At 36.8% G+C, this 15,034-nt stretch overlaps 3 protein-coding genes across 3 annotated transcripts in view; 2 read left to right on the top strand and 1 right to left on the bottom strand.

Annotated features, from left to right (window-relative positions):
* Positions 1 to 4,654, top strand: part of LOC102579544 (uncharacterized) — a 6,381-nt gene extending 1,727 nt beyond the window's left edge. The window contains exons 3-5 of the mRNA XM_006350662.2: positions 541 to 585; positions 2,078 to 2,186; positions 4,534 to 4,654. Coding sequence (XP_006350724.1) covers positions 541 to 585; positions 2,078 to 2,186; positions 4,534 to 4,654 — 275 coding nt within the window. The remainder of the gene's footprint in view (positions 1 to 540; positions 586 to 2,077; positions 2,187 to 4,533) is intronic.
* Positions 4,655 to 6,731: 2,077 nt separating this feature from the next.
* On the top strand, positions 6,732 to 7,654 carry LOC102579970 (uncharacterized). The gene has a single exon (XM_006350580.2). It carries the CDS (start codon positions 6,880 to 6,882, stop codon positions 7,507 to 7,509), a length of 630 nt encoding a protein of 209 aa, XP_006350642.1. The 5' UTR covers positions 6,732 to 6,879; the 3' UTR covers positions 7,510 to 7,654.
* A 3,841-nt stretch (positions 7,655 to 11,495) lies between these two features.
* Positions 11,496 to 12,558, bottom strand: LOC102579223 (uncharacterized). The gene is made up of 4 exons (XM_006350661.2): positions 12,372 to 12,558; positions 11,998 to 12,231; positions 11,834 to 11,894; positions 11,496 to 11,662 (listed from the first exon to the last, which is right to left on the bottom strand). Exons 2-4 carry the CDS (start codon positions 12,229 to 12,231, stop codon positions 11,496 to 11,498), a joined length of 462 nt encoding a protein of 153 aa, XP_006350723.1. The 5' UTR covers positions 12,372 to 12,558.
* Positions 12,559 to 15,034: the final 2,476 nt, after the last annotated feature.

Below are 15,034 nucleotides of genomic sequence, written 5' to 3'. Positions count from 1 at the left end.
GGGTGTGGGGAAGAAGGGGGGGGGTGGGGGGTTGGGGATGTTTCATTGATGCTTTTATGTGAATTTAACTTTGAAGAAAAAGGTCCCTCTTCTACATGTCAGTCACACTTCTTGAAATTTTTTATTAGAAGCTGAGATCATAGAGTACATATGAGTAGAAAGAAGAATTAATGCATCGGATTCGAAAGTATCGAACTTCTCTCGCTTGAAAGGATGAAAACCATTGAAATGGTATTAGCAATAATAGGAAGATTTGGCAGAAATATGTAAAATACCACCCTAAAAAGATTGTTCCAGAATAAAAGGTAAATGGTCAAAAAAAAAAAGGGGAAATGGTTAGAAGAGGTGCTCCAGCAGCTAGAAGAAATAGGGTTATTAGATAAGTCAGAAAACCGGCCTTAATCACTCATTTGTCTAGGTGTTGCTCTGTATTATATCTATTCTGCTTGCACAAATTATTTGTTTTCTCCTCTTCTATTATTTGCTTTTATATTTTTGACCAAACACCTAACACAGTTCTCTCAATTTGTTTCTTTGCAGTAACCAGAAGGCTGAATAACCTAGTTCGTATGAACCTGACAGCAGGTAAGCTCAATTTGCAATTTCATTATAATTTTTTCAGAAATTGACTGGGCTTGTTTTTCATGTTTTTATCTTTTCTGCATATATGCCAGTCACCCTTGATACACTATCTGGTTTTGGTCCATGTATTAGTGGACTTGGTAGATAGTAATGTATTTTAAGATGCCTTTTAGTGACTCATGTTCAAGTGCTCAGAAGTTTGCTTTTACATATTTGTTGTTAAAAGTAAATATTTAAAAAACTTGAGTATCCATTTAATTCCTTAAGTGGTCACTCAACTCTCAAGTGGATGAAATTACAAGTCACATATCTTTTTATTGTTCAATAAAATCACTCAGCTTACCATTATCTCTTACAAAATAACAGTGACAGAAAAGCCACTTTAGTCAACCCTCTATTTGCTTCTGACCTTTATTCCTGTTTCTGCTCTTTTTCAACTATCTATGTGCTCATTCTCTCCATGCAGTGTAAAAGCTAAAAGATTAGTAATTTGAAGTAATTTTTATGTAAATTTTGTATATTTAAAGTTTCTTAAAGAATTCATGTCCAAATTTACAGTGATAATTTGATGGTGCCCCTCATGGGGAAATTCTTTCATTTGGCATGGAGGAAGTATAGGATATCAAGTTTCTGGAATTGGGTTTATTCTGGCAACATAATTTTACTACTTAATTTTTTCTGATACTAATTAGTGAGCTCGTACTTAGAAATCAACTAAATAGATCACTGGCTGTTTTATTTGGCTTCTGTCAAATTTTTTATTTTGTTGTGATGAAGCTTATTTTTTCTTTCTTTGTAGTCATTGTGGTTAGTTTGAACTAAGATTTTGAATTGAACAAGTTGATAGCGTGAGTGTATGATATCATATCTAGACCATTGTTATTTGTAAGAATAGTAGTTAACTTGAATTTTTTTTTATTGGGACAATAAAAGTTAAGTTACTTTACTAGGTAATTTTACCAACTTGAGTGACCATTTAAGAAAATGACCCCTTAACTTCAAGTGCCTAAATTAAGGATATCATTTAAAGTTCTGTGTTGCCTCACTGCCCTCATGGGATCTTGCATTTTGAATAAAGGATGTTGATAAAATTATGCTGTAAATTGTATGCTTATGACAAATTTAAGTTGCTAGTTGAAGAGAGATTTATAAGTCTCCTAAATAGCAATGACCCTGAATATGTAGGGAGCACTTCCACCTTAACGGGCCTTTATGTGGCGTGATTCCGGATTAGCCGCGGCCCCAAAACAGGTACTTGAGACCAGGTGGGACTATTACATGTTCCTTTACGTGCTATTCAGAGTCATTGCTATTTAGGAGACTTGCTATCTCTCTTAAGCTGCATATTACCATTCTTGTAATGATACACACTGTTCAAAATGCTTATGTGGAGCTCAAAGCTACACAAGATCAAAGTTTATACCAAAACAGAGAACATTTTGCTTTTCTTTTGGTAATTATACTACTTTAATCTTTTGAACTTTCCTCCTTCCAGGTGTTGGTTTCTATTATGGCATTAGGAGATTTTCTAAGTGTGTGGATTCAGAAATTGAACAAATTCTCTCTCAGCATGGGACTCGTTTGCAAACTGGGTTGGCAGAAATGTAGGTTATTGACCAATGACAATCATTTTGACTTGTGCAAAATATATTAGTTGAGTTGCGACTCCTTAGGGGTCGGTTGGTTACCGGGATTAGGTCATGATCCCAGTATAAAATTTGGGATTAAATCCAATGTTTGGTTGTTGGTATTAAGCTAATACCGGTATAAACCTTATACCAAATCCTGGTATTATCTATCTTATATTGAATGTGTGATTATAATCCTTAATGCTACACAAGCTCATGTATACATGACTTAGTATGATGAAGCTTGGCACTTGTATTCTTATGCTTCATCTTAAAACAATTGCTCTACTTCTGTAGTGCAAGTTCATCTATAAAATCTCTTTTTACGTATAAAAATATAATTGCTCTACTTCTATTTTTTGATTCTAGTAGGTTTGGCAACTTCTCCAAACTAAAAATATACCATTTATTATTTAATGGCCACAATGTTCGACCCTTTCCTGATTGTTCCCAACAAAGTATGATATCTAAATTAGGCTCAGGTTGTTTTAATAATTTGCAATAGAATTAGTGATTTTCTTTTGGATATAGGTTATATTCAATGTTCAATAATTTATGAATTAGTTTTATGACTTCATCAAAGCAGTAGAAGGGAAAAAAACCATTTGTTTCCAGACTTTCTGCAATGCATCAGAATGAGAATCTCTCCTCTTGATTTTTGTTCAACTTGAAACCTGTTTGTTATCACCGAGGGAAGCGTCATGATGAGAATTAAAGAAATAAATAGAGGAAGAGGGTTGTTATATAACTGCTAAATTGAAGATAATTGCAAGACATAACAAGAATCTAGGATTTTTTGAGATTATTTGATCTATGGTGAATTAATCCAAGTAAAAGACTTGCATAGCACTGTATTTTACTTGAATCATACTCATCCCATAAAATATTGCTTTCATGTTAATTAGACTTAAAATTGAATGTTCTGTGAGTTCGATATGGTCAAATCTTCATTTTGCAAGGTTAATCATCTGGCCTGGATCATATTTGTCGCTCATTGTTAGTATTAGAGTGAGATATCACCTGAAAATATGGGAACTGACTGGTAGCCTAAGTGTGCTGAGAGCCACCTCAACATGTTTGAATTGCTTGGCAGATGTGTAACTGGGTTATTTGGACCAAAGGTATAGTGCTAACATTTGGCAAGGACATAATAGATCATACTGCTGCCTATTTGAAACATAACTAGTCTTTCCAGCTTTCGAGTTGCCTCATTACTTGATAACTTGGAGTTAAGAATTTAATCTTGATATGCCACTTCTTCATCTCCCAGCGCTATTTATTTAGACTTAATTGCAATATCAACTAGTGTGACTGGTTAGTAAATTTCGGTAGGCCATATTATTGTTCTTCGGTTTGGTTTTGTTCTTATTACTCTAAAATGGCTTCCGCTTAAGATAAGACATGTGATCAACCTTATATAGCAAGCAATTATTCATCCTTTGCATGTGCATTAGGATACCAGATGACACTGACAGTGCATTGGATTTTAAAAGATTAGTTGAGAGCTAACTAGAATGTCAAGTAATAACAAAAAGATTCTGTTGAATTATCCCACATTGAAGGGTGGGATGCATTTTATTTCCTTATATGGTCTTGGACAGTCCTCACCCTTTGAGTTAGCTTCAGGCGTTGAGTTAGGCTCAAGGTCCATTTCTTTAACTTGGTACCAGGCATTGAGTTTGGCTCAAGGTCCAATTCTTTAACTTGGTATCAGAGTCAGGCACACCCAATTCTTGTTTCACCCGATATTGGATCCCCATATTATCTTGTCCACGCTCCAGTTGATAGACTTAAGCATGTGATGGTTTGATCATGTCCACATAGACGTTTACATCAACTAGTCTGTAGGTGCAATACTATGGTAAATGGAAGTGGTAAAAGAGACTATTAAAATCACACAGAAGAAACTTGCAACCTCTAAGCATCCATACAGATTTAGCTAAAGATAGAATATAATAGAAGCAAGGAATTCACACAGTACCAACATAGTTCAAATTAAGGTTTAGTTATTGTCACTTAAATTTGTTTGGTGTTTTGCCGGACTTGTATGCAAGTGTAAGGAAGTGCAGCATTTAGAAAATCACCAGCTAAGAGTGCTCCTAATTTGCTGGAAGGTCTGATTTGAGCTGAGTGGTTACAGAGATTGCGCATGCTTAAAAGATTCTTCACATTTTCGTGGTTCAGGAAAAAGATTACTTTGAGAAGTACAAACGTTTTATTTACCTGATCCTATAGCTTCTTTTGCTCAAGTGTTTTGTGATAATTTCTTCTGTTTTCTTCCCCAACATTAACTATGTACTGAATGTATATTTTGACTTGATAGAATGTTGAAGAAGTATCAGCATGATTCACATGTATTGCAACGTGTCTCCAAACATTTTTTCTGTGAAAATGTTTATTACGATGACTCAACAGATACACAAAAGAAATTATTCAAAAAATAAAATAAGAAAAATAAATGAAAGTTCCCGCACACTATATATAGAAGATTTATGTGTGAAGCAAAGTTCATAGATAATTGCATATTTCTTTGCTCTCTTCTTTTCTTCTTTAATAGAAAATCAATACCTAAATTCCAATGCTAAGAACTTCGGCGAAACATATCAATGTATTGGGGATGAATCATTTATGAAAATTTTAAATGATCTCAAATTGTCACAGAAAAGAGATCCCCAAGAATTTACAAGGAGTGAATGGTTGTGATTTATGACTGAAGAAACATGAAGGTAGAAATTGTTGTGACTATTCGTAGGTAATTAGTCTTTTTCTAATGAATAAAACATGTAGGTTAATTAAAGAGTATTAATGTTCTAAAATGATATAAATATTATTGATGTATGTATGTGATTAAAATCGTCAGAGGAAAATATGAGTGTGAATTGATGAATGATTTGCTACAATTTGTTCACCAACTCTTTCTTATGTGTTCGGTAGGAAGTAAAATGTAAATATAAGTGGGTTTATTTCTTATTTTCTTGTGTTCTTTACGTAAATAAACAAAATATTATCCTTAAAGCATTTGTATATAATCTAGACAAATACCATGGGAAGTGGGGGTGTGGAGGTAGGGACGCGATGTGGAGTGGTGAGGGTGAAATGAGGTGTGTTGGAACTTGGAGGTGAGAAAGAAACGATCAATGAAGAACGCCACTAGTAGAACTTGTTTTCCCTACTTCTGCTATGGACGTCATTTTTCTCATTTTCAAGGAACTTGTTTCCAAAAATTTTGATCAGCGGAACATGGAAAAATTAGAAAACATTTTCCAGAAAATGTTTTCTTCCATACCTAACACACCCTTTGCCATAGCTGAATATGCAACTTTGTAAGTTATTTGTTAACTGGAGTCTTTGTTCATAAATGTAGATGAGTGCAGAAGCTGATGTTCTGGAGGCAATTGAAGACCCATTTTGATTGCATATTTAGGTCTTCAGCAAGTGTCCAAGATATTCATCATCCTGACACATTTTAGCTCACCGCCTAGAAGGCGTAACTATAACCAGAAAAGGTCTCAGCGCAGGCATAGGATGCGTCACAAGGAGAACATGGATGTTTGAGCTTTCTTCAATTGACCAAGTAGCCCTCACAAATGCCCCTTGCATGTACCTGAATTAATGCGAAAAGTAGAACTATGTGGGCGTCTTTCTGTGTTGCTGCTCTCTCCTTGATACACGAAGTCTTGCATCATAGCTGAATGAGTCATGCACCAAATCTCTAGCTAGAATTGGCATTACCTCCAGGCTGCTTGTATATATTATGGCTCCATTTGCATTTCAGTTATTCAGGGATGATATACAGATTTCAACATAAGCTAGTTATAGAGGGTTAACATAGGGGAAGTTAACTGTTCATCTCCATTTGAAATATTTGGATGAAATCAAATTTGAGTTCTGAATTCCCAGCATGTTTTAGTTAGAAGAAATAAATTTATGGTATAAACATTTGTACTTGTTACCAATGTTTTGGTAATTCCTTTTCAATTTCTGCAAAGTTTATCTTGTCCAAGGGTATAATTGTAAGCAAAATTTTATATAGTTGTGAGCCAATTATAAGTTTAAGTTGTTATATAGTATAATGTTTATTATTTAATGCAATGAATCAAATCAAGAGCAATAAAATTAGGAACGAGGTTATCTAGGAAAAGGTGGGAGTGACTTTTATGGCGGATAAGACGAGGAAGAGAAACTGAGATGGTTTGAGCATGTACAGAGAAGGTGCATTGGGAGAAGTAATTAGACATGACATGGAAAATCTTTATATTATCGAAGACATGACTCTACATAAGGAGGAGTGAAGGTCGTATATTAGGGTTGAGAAATAGTAGGGGTGGAGAATTTTCTTGCCTTTGCGAAAGTTTAGGCTTGTTAGTGCCTCCTATAGTATTAGCCGTACTCTTGTAGTTCTTAACCTATATTGTTTATGTGTTTTCGACTATCATACTATTTTACTTATATTGTTTATGTGTTTTTGATTATCACACTATTTTACATTCTATATCAAACCAAATCTGGTTAAAAATAATTCTCTTGTTTTTCTTCTTTCGGAAGAAATCTCCACCGCCTCAAGCTCGATCCTGTTCACTATTTTAAATCTACCTCCCCAGCTATTTCATTTCTAAGAACCTCTCTTTATAACCCAAAATCCCTTAAAAAAATACAGACAAACAATCTAATGCAATTATCAATCTTCCCATCTGGGGTTAATAGAATCCCAAATTGCCCTGTTGGAATTTTGAACCTTTTCAACATTTGTCTTCTTCTTCTTCTTATCGTTTCAACCCCAACAATTCAAGGTATGAGAGTACATCCTCTCTCCCTGAAACCAAACATTGGCGGAATTGATTCTAATTTTTCAGAACAGCAACAACACATTCCTAATTCCGCAATGAAGAAACTCCGGAGACTTCCTCACGTATTTAACTACTTTCTGGAATTGCCGTTCTGTTCTGATGCAGATGTGGCGGTGGAAGAGAAGGAAGGATTCTTCCGTTTCGTGGCAAGAATCGAACTAGAAGGAGCTGGGAATGGACAAGTGAGGGCACAGGCAGTAGAGATTCATCCGGGGGTAACGAAGATCGTTGTGAGGAAGGGAAATGGAGACGGTGATGAGGATGAACAATTGAAGGTGGATACATGGAGGTACAGGTTGCCTGCTTCGGCTATGCCCAAGCTGGCCACGGCGGTATTTGTGGACGGAGAGCTTATAGTGACGGTGCCCAAGGATGACCATGGCCGTGGAGAGTTTGATAATGGATCTAGAGGTGTTTGGAGAGACGTTGACCAACTTGTTCTCGTCCAATAGTTAACTTTTTCATATTTGATGTATCGATTAATCATGTATACGATATACCTAAACTTCAGCCATATAAAACTTCAAACATTGTATAAAGTTGCACTTTGTCAAATATAAAACTTCAAATATCATATAAAGTTACACTTTGTCGAGACTAACTTTGAACACCATATGTCGAAATAGTACATATGCAAAACAGCAAGTCCTTGTCAATTGTAACATACATATGTATGTTTACTTAAACAACAAGTATATAGCTCATCCGAATAATGAACAAACTTGGGCTCTTTCTGTTTGAGCACATGGTGATAATGTATAAATGTACGAGTAGCAATGTACCAAATCATAATACCAAATAATTTTTTATGACAATGACGTTCGGACTAGCTTGCACATTCCACTGTGTACTTGTTACCTCTCATCAATAAGAATAACTTTGCAATCAAAGTTCAGGCTGATTGGAATCATTCATTGTCTTTTGCTTCTGACTGAGATTTTGATCTTGCGAGGTACCAAAGTTAGCTGAAAAATCCAGAAATTAACTTAATGAAAATCATTGTCCAAAATTTGAAGGATTAAAAGAATCCTACATGACATTAGAAATATGTAGGGTATGAATTGCCACAAGATTCGATAATAATAGCAAATTGAGCACTGAACCAGGATTCCAGAAATACGAAAGACACAACATATAGACAATCATCATTAGAAAATATGGTTGCACATCAAGCCCAACAAGAAGAATCACAAGAACAATACCAACAATATCTATCTGCATATATCAGCCTAACAGATAGGCTCCAGTAAATCTGAGCAGTATTGCTAAAGGCAGAGAACCAATAACTAACGTTAGCTTCATTAACTTGTATTTTAACATACGTTTTAATGATGACACTAATCCTTAATGATCTGTGTCAAAAAAATGAGACATCCAAAATCTGGGTAAATAAGGCATAATCAAGGAAGAATGACTTGTCTAAAGATAGATTTGAATCAAGGAAAAAGAGCACACGCTAACCACAAGAAAGAGCAGGACACTGGGACAAATTTGAATACCTTGATTGAAGGAGAAAATCCCTTGGGTTACCTTAAGAGCAAACACTGAAAACCAGATAAGAAGATTGCGCAACTTCTCTTCTTCTCTGATCAATCTCAGTGACATTCCAAATCAGAGATTAATTGAAGATCAGCGAATTGATATCAATTCCATTCTGTCCAAGCAACGGTAAAGAAGCAGCCAAGCAATATAAAAGCAGATCATCATCACAGAAGTATTAAGCATTAGTTGCTGTAATTATTAGTTACAGTAACTAATATTGTTTTAGAGTATCAATAGAAGACTCCCCTTATTGTTTATGAGTTCAGGTAGTAGTTAGTTTCCTCAAGTTTAGCTGTAGGTTGTTCTTAATCTGTCGTATTTAAAGTTTGGGTACTGAATGAATAAGATTATCTTTTGACTACTTTCTTTATCTGATTTTATATGGTATCTGAGCCATCATAACCTCTCACGAGTCAGATTTTTTTTTTTCCATCTATGGTTGGCGAAACCATCCCTTCGGTTGTCAATTCTGGTGATGTTACTGCTTCCAACAGCAGTGCTTCTGTCGCTCCCTCTATCGTTCATGTGTTACAATTTAATCCCGCATCTCAGTTACCTATCAAACTGCAAGGTAACCTCAATTTCTCAACTTGGGAAGCCCAACTTGTGATGCTACTCAATAGCCATCAACTTATGGGACATCTTGACGGATCAAAACCGGCACCACCAATGAATCTTATCCACGATAACATTCTACTGCCTAATCTTTGGTATCAAGTCTGGTTCTCTCAGGACCAACCGATTCAATAAGCCATGATGACATCTGTTGATCCTACCATTGCGCCAACTATCGCCACCGCTCCATCCGCTCAGAAAGCCTAGGAACTTCTTCACATGGCCTACGCAAAGAAGAGCTACACTCGCATTTTTAGCTTGCGAGACCAATTGCAAAATCTTAAGAAAGCTTCTAAAATCCATTACGGAATACTTACAAGAAGTTCGCTCTCTCTCTGATCCGCTCAAAGTTGTTGGATCACCAGTAACAGATGATGAACTTATTGTTGAGATTTTAAGCGGACTGGCCCTGAGTACCGTGAAATCTCGGCTTCCATAAGATCAAGGGATTCTTCCTTGAGTTTTGAAGAGTTGTTTCACAAGCTCACATATTATGAGCTTTTTCTCAAGCACGAGGATCTTGAGAAGTCATCTTCCATAATCACAGCTGCTGTCACACAGAAGATGAACATGCCACCTCAGTCTAATAGGAACAATCGTCGCTTCAACAATCAACAATGGAAACCACCTGTAACTCAACAGTCCAGCAACAACAGTCAGCAAAACTGGATGTCGAATTCGAGACCATCTGTCTGCTGCCAATTGTGCCAAAAATTAGGTCACACTGCAGATGTATGTTGTTCCGAATTGCACAGCCATTTTGAAGCTAAGGCCAACTTTGCTTCTGGTCTTGGGTCTTGGATTCTGGTGCGACTCATCATGTCACCACTGATCCACACAATCTTGAAGAGTATACAGGCAATGAGGGCATATCCATGGGTGACTGTAAAACCATTCCTATTACTCATACTGGTTCATCTCTTATACAAGCATCTAATTCTGCTTTTAGGCTTTCTAACACTCTTTGTCCTCCATCAATAAAAAACACGATTTCTGTCGCCAAGTTTTGTCAAGACAATCTAACATCAATAAACCAACAAGCTGTAGCTCGCTCATCCTGAAGCAGAGTACAAATCAGTTGCAAATGCGCTTGTCAAACATATATGGGTGCGCAACTTGCTCAATGAATTGCGTATCACCATTCCAAATTACACCCCACAATCTTTTGTGACAATGTTGGCGTCACTTATCTCTGTCATAATCTAGTGTTTCATAGCTGTATGAAACATATTGATGTGGACTTCTATTATGTTAGGAACCAAGTTCAAGCACACCAGGTTCTTGTCACACACACACTCACGCTTGTGATCAACTTGCCGATACATTTATGATTTACCAAGCCCTTACCAAAACCAGCTTTTGAACAGTGTTGTTCCAAGTTAGGCATTGTTGCACTACGCCTAACTTGAGCGGGTGTATTAAGCATTAGTTACTGTAATTATTAGTTACCGTAATTAATACTATTTTAGAGTATCACTATAAGACTCTCCCTATTGTTTAGGAGTTCAGGTAGTAGTTGGTTTCCTTAAGTTTAGCTGTAGGTTGTTCTTATCTGTCGTATTTAAAGTTTGGGTACTGAATGAATAAGATTATCTTTCGACTACTTTTGTGTTTTATAAGAAAAAGGTTGTGCAACTTCCCTTGAGCAAAAACCCTAGACACTCTTTTATCAGTGTATTCAATATAGTTTACTAGTGAAAAGAAAAGAAACGTAGAGATTAGAAAACTATAAGACTAGAGGATGTGACCAACAAGTAAATTGGAATATTTCAGGTCAAGGAGTCCACAACAGACTATCTGTCTAACCATAAACACTCAAACTCTAAGGAAACCTTGTAACCCGAAGGGACTGGATTAGGCACCACATCGGTGATCTGAACTAGTATAAAAATCTGTGTCAACTGTGTCTTTTATCTCTTTATGCCTTATATAATATGTTGTTTTATCTAATTGTCTAAACTCTAGGGTAGTCAACTTGAAGAAATCAATAGTCGACCAATTATAACTTGACTAACATTCGAAAATAATTTCGATTCACCTCCTCACCCCACACCATCCTCTTTGGTTTCACATACTAATGTGGTGAGACAGATCATGGATGTGACATTCAATTCTATTGCTGTAGGGGCTAGGCAGAACTCTTTACGCCAGGAGATGTTATTGCTGCAATTGACCAAAACAGCACCCTACAAGAGATCCTTGAGTGATCCATTCCTTTCTCTTTATGCTGATTATACCAAAGTTCCAAACTCTTAATAAGGAAGCTATTCATTTCCTTCATCTAGTTAGGACCAAGGAGCAGTTGGATAGCATTTAACTGATGCACTAGTTGTGCAACAAATAATTCCTCTTTCATACTCTTTCCAAGGCTCTCCAATTTTATTTTCTGGTCATATTGCAGTTTAGTTTGCACAGAGTGTTTTTGGTATTTGTTGACAACAGGAAGCACTGAAATAGACAAAACTTACAATGCGCAGATGTATATATTTGTATCATGAAATAGGCAATACTTAAAACAAAATAAACACATTTGCACATAAATATCTAGCTCAAATACAGATATTCAAGTCAAATTGATAGGTCAACACAAACAAGACTATGACAAGGCAGAGAAGTTACCAGTGCTATCCACACAGCTTTCCTTTTTGAATGCATCTTGAATGCTGACTCCTTTCATAAGCTGATATGATTATCAAATTGGTCATTCTTGTAACTGTAAACCTAAAAACTGGAAAAAAGATAGCATCATAGGAAACAAAGTACCATTAATCAATTAGCTATACCTTTGCATTGATTGATTCAATACGATGCAACAACTCTTTTGCACTACTTTTTTGTGAGCCACGCAAAATACAAATGCCAACATTCAAAATCTTTTCGATGTCAGCATAAGAAGCAACAGATGTGCAAATGTTTAAAAGCTTCAAAGCATGTGGAACCAAATCCGTCCTTGTATCACAATATCGACAGAGATACTCTGCATCCAAATTGATGCTTCCTCCGACTGTCCCAGCCATGTAAGCTCGTAGAGCACACTCTAGATGGGAAACATGTCCACATATGTGGCCATCAACTACTGTAGCTTCACATCGGATGTAACTGTACCCATCATAGTCCGAAGTGATAAGCTTTCTGCAAAGTATACAACAGAAGCCATGTAAGCTCGTAGAGCACACTCTAGATGGGAAACATGTCCACATATGTGGCCATCAACTACTGTAGCTTCACATCGGATGTAACTGTACCCATCATAGTCCAAAGTGATAAGCTTACGGCAAAGTATACAACAGCAGTCTCCGCAAAAACCAGGCTCACTGCAACAGAGATCACAAAATCTGGTGCCCGTCAAAGGATTTTATGCTGTTAAACTGCTACAGATTCGGTTACCAGCCTTACAAGTAATGGCTCCGAAAGGAGAATCAGACAGTAAAGGCTGCATTTTTGTCCCTGAAGATGTAGTCCTCTCTTTCGTATCTGAGTCAAAACCAATATCTAAATAATGAAAAAAAATTGGCATAAGGTTAGTAAACTACCAGTAGTGGCGGAACCAGGATTTCAATTCTGGGGATTCAAAAAAAAAGTCTTTATGCCAAGCAGATTCAACAACTTACGATATGCAAAAAAAATCATTTTCCCTATCTATATGGAGTAATTTTTCAACGAAGCTCCGTCCCTGACTACGTGCACAGACTGTATAATCATGGACAAAATTCACTCAAAAATAAAAAGATCCACCAAAAGGGAAGAAAAAATAAATAAATTTGTGTGGACTGACTAGATACTTGTAATGAATAGGAAACCAAGCTCAAATCACCAATTTCTTAAAAATCCAAATTCTTGAGAAAACTCAAAAAGTGTGACTTCAAAATTAGGAATTAAATAGCCTCTACTGATGGGGTAATAAAATCTTGAAGTAAACATAGGGTAATAAAGATGGGGAGTTAAAAATCGTTACCCAATTGAAGAATCTCGAAAAGCCCCTTTAGAATTGCCTTTATCGAGCTTCCAAAGTTCAAAAATGGTGAAATGAGGATGAATCCCTGATTTTGGAAAGAAGAATCTATCCAAGTCACTTTTACCCTTCGCAATCGCGACCCGATAACTCGCAATTTCGGTTTGTAATGCTGGTCAACTCATTAATTGACCATCGCGATTGCGACACAAGGCCACACGATCATGATGCTCAAGATGCTATTGCGATTGCAACATCCTCCATGCGATCGTGAAGCACAAGACCACATACCAATGTGACCGCGACCAAGAGCCTCGCGATTGCAAAGATTACTTAACATGCATCAGATACAACACATCAACAAACACCAAGACTCAACAAAATCACCTAATGAACCTTCGGGATTCGTTTGGAATTTCGCACACACAAACCAGATATGCTACCCAACCAAACTCGACGTTCCAGGCTCAATGGACGTCGGAACACAGATAAGAAGTCTCTTTGACCCAATATCCGTTTAAGTTGCAATAAACTGACTTTTACTCAAAAACACTAAACTGCCCTCGGAACGTCTGAAAACTCAACCAAGACCTCACGTAGGACTAAAATCATCCCCTGAATCCAATGGTGTCATCAAAATTCCAATCCTAGCGTTCAAACTCCGAATGTTGACCAAAGTCAACTCTTGGCCTAATTATACTTAAACCTCCAACTCAAGGGCTCAAATCCACGAAAATGACTCCATAATTGAAAAAACCTATACTTCTAGACCAAATTCTGCATTCTGGAGCTGATGGAACAGACTAAAGACCCTTTCGAGACTCATAGTTCCGATTGTTGTCAAAAATCACTTTTAACAACTTGAGGTGTCCAAAACTCTAAAACTTCCAAAAGTCTCAACTTTCCAATCCAATTTTAAAACCAACTTCATAAACTGAAAATCATGACTTGGGACAACTATCGAGAGGGGAAAAATGATAATTATTCCAAAAGTGTAACACCCCGTATCCGAAAGAGGAAACCTTAACAAATTTCAAAACTCCCAGGTGCCATCCACGAGGGCCAACCACGGCCCCTGGTGTGGGCCACGGACTATAGATGGGTCCATGGATGGGTGCCTCAGGAATTGTTCAGGCATGGATCACGGTTGGACCTACGAACCGTAGGTGGGTCCACGACTCGTGGTCCAGGAATCGTAGGTCAAGAAAAAAGTCTCTGACCACCAACCACGGTTCACCAGGACGGACTGTAGGTCCATCCACGGTCCGTCGACTGGGTTCGTCGGTTGGTAGGTCGGTGACAACTGATAGTTAACTCAGGGGCAGTTGGGTCTTTTTCTAACTAATTAGTTCCTATACTATGTCGTTTTGCCTATATTTAGAACCCCTATATATATAAGTATTTTTACCCCAAAATTCACCCCATTTCAATCAATCTTCCAAATTCCCAAAAGAAAAACCATCTCCTCCCAAATATTCTCTCTCTAGAACTTGAAGAAGAAGATTTCACCTAGGGTTTCAAACTAAGGATCCAAATTCTCCATTGAAGATAAGCAATTGGACTTGAGGTATGGTAGTTTTCATCCATGAATCTCTTTCATTCATAAAGTCCCCAAATTCCCCTATTTCAAATGGTAGAATTCCCCAATTAGCTAGGGTTTTCTTCAATCACCATGGGTTCTTTTGATTATTGATCTTAATGATTTAATTATGTTTAAATATTCATGAATTGATGATTTAGAATGCTTTTATGATGTTTCACCTTTGAACCCATGCAAACCCCTATGTTTTCCAAATTGTGATCTCATAATGTGGGTTGTTGATTATGAAAGAGGAGTTTTATGATCTAAAGCATGAAGTAATAGAATT

Source organism: Solanum tuberosum, unplaced genomic scaffold (genome assembly GCF_000226075.1).
Source record: "Solanum tuberosum cultivar DM 1-3 516 R44 unplaced genomic scaffold, SolTub_3.0 scf00125, whole genome shotgun sequence".
In the NCBI taxonomy this organism is placed as follows: Eukaryota; Viridiplantae; Streptophyta; class Magnoliopsida; order Solanales; family Solanaceae; genus Solanum; species Solanum tuberosum.
The sequence above is the reverse complement of the archived record's forward strand: the minus strand, read 5'-3'. Positions and strand labels throughout refer to the sequence as shown.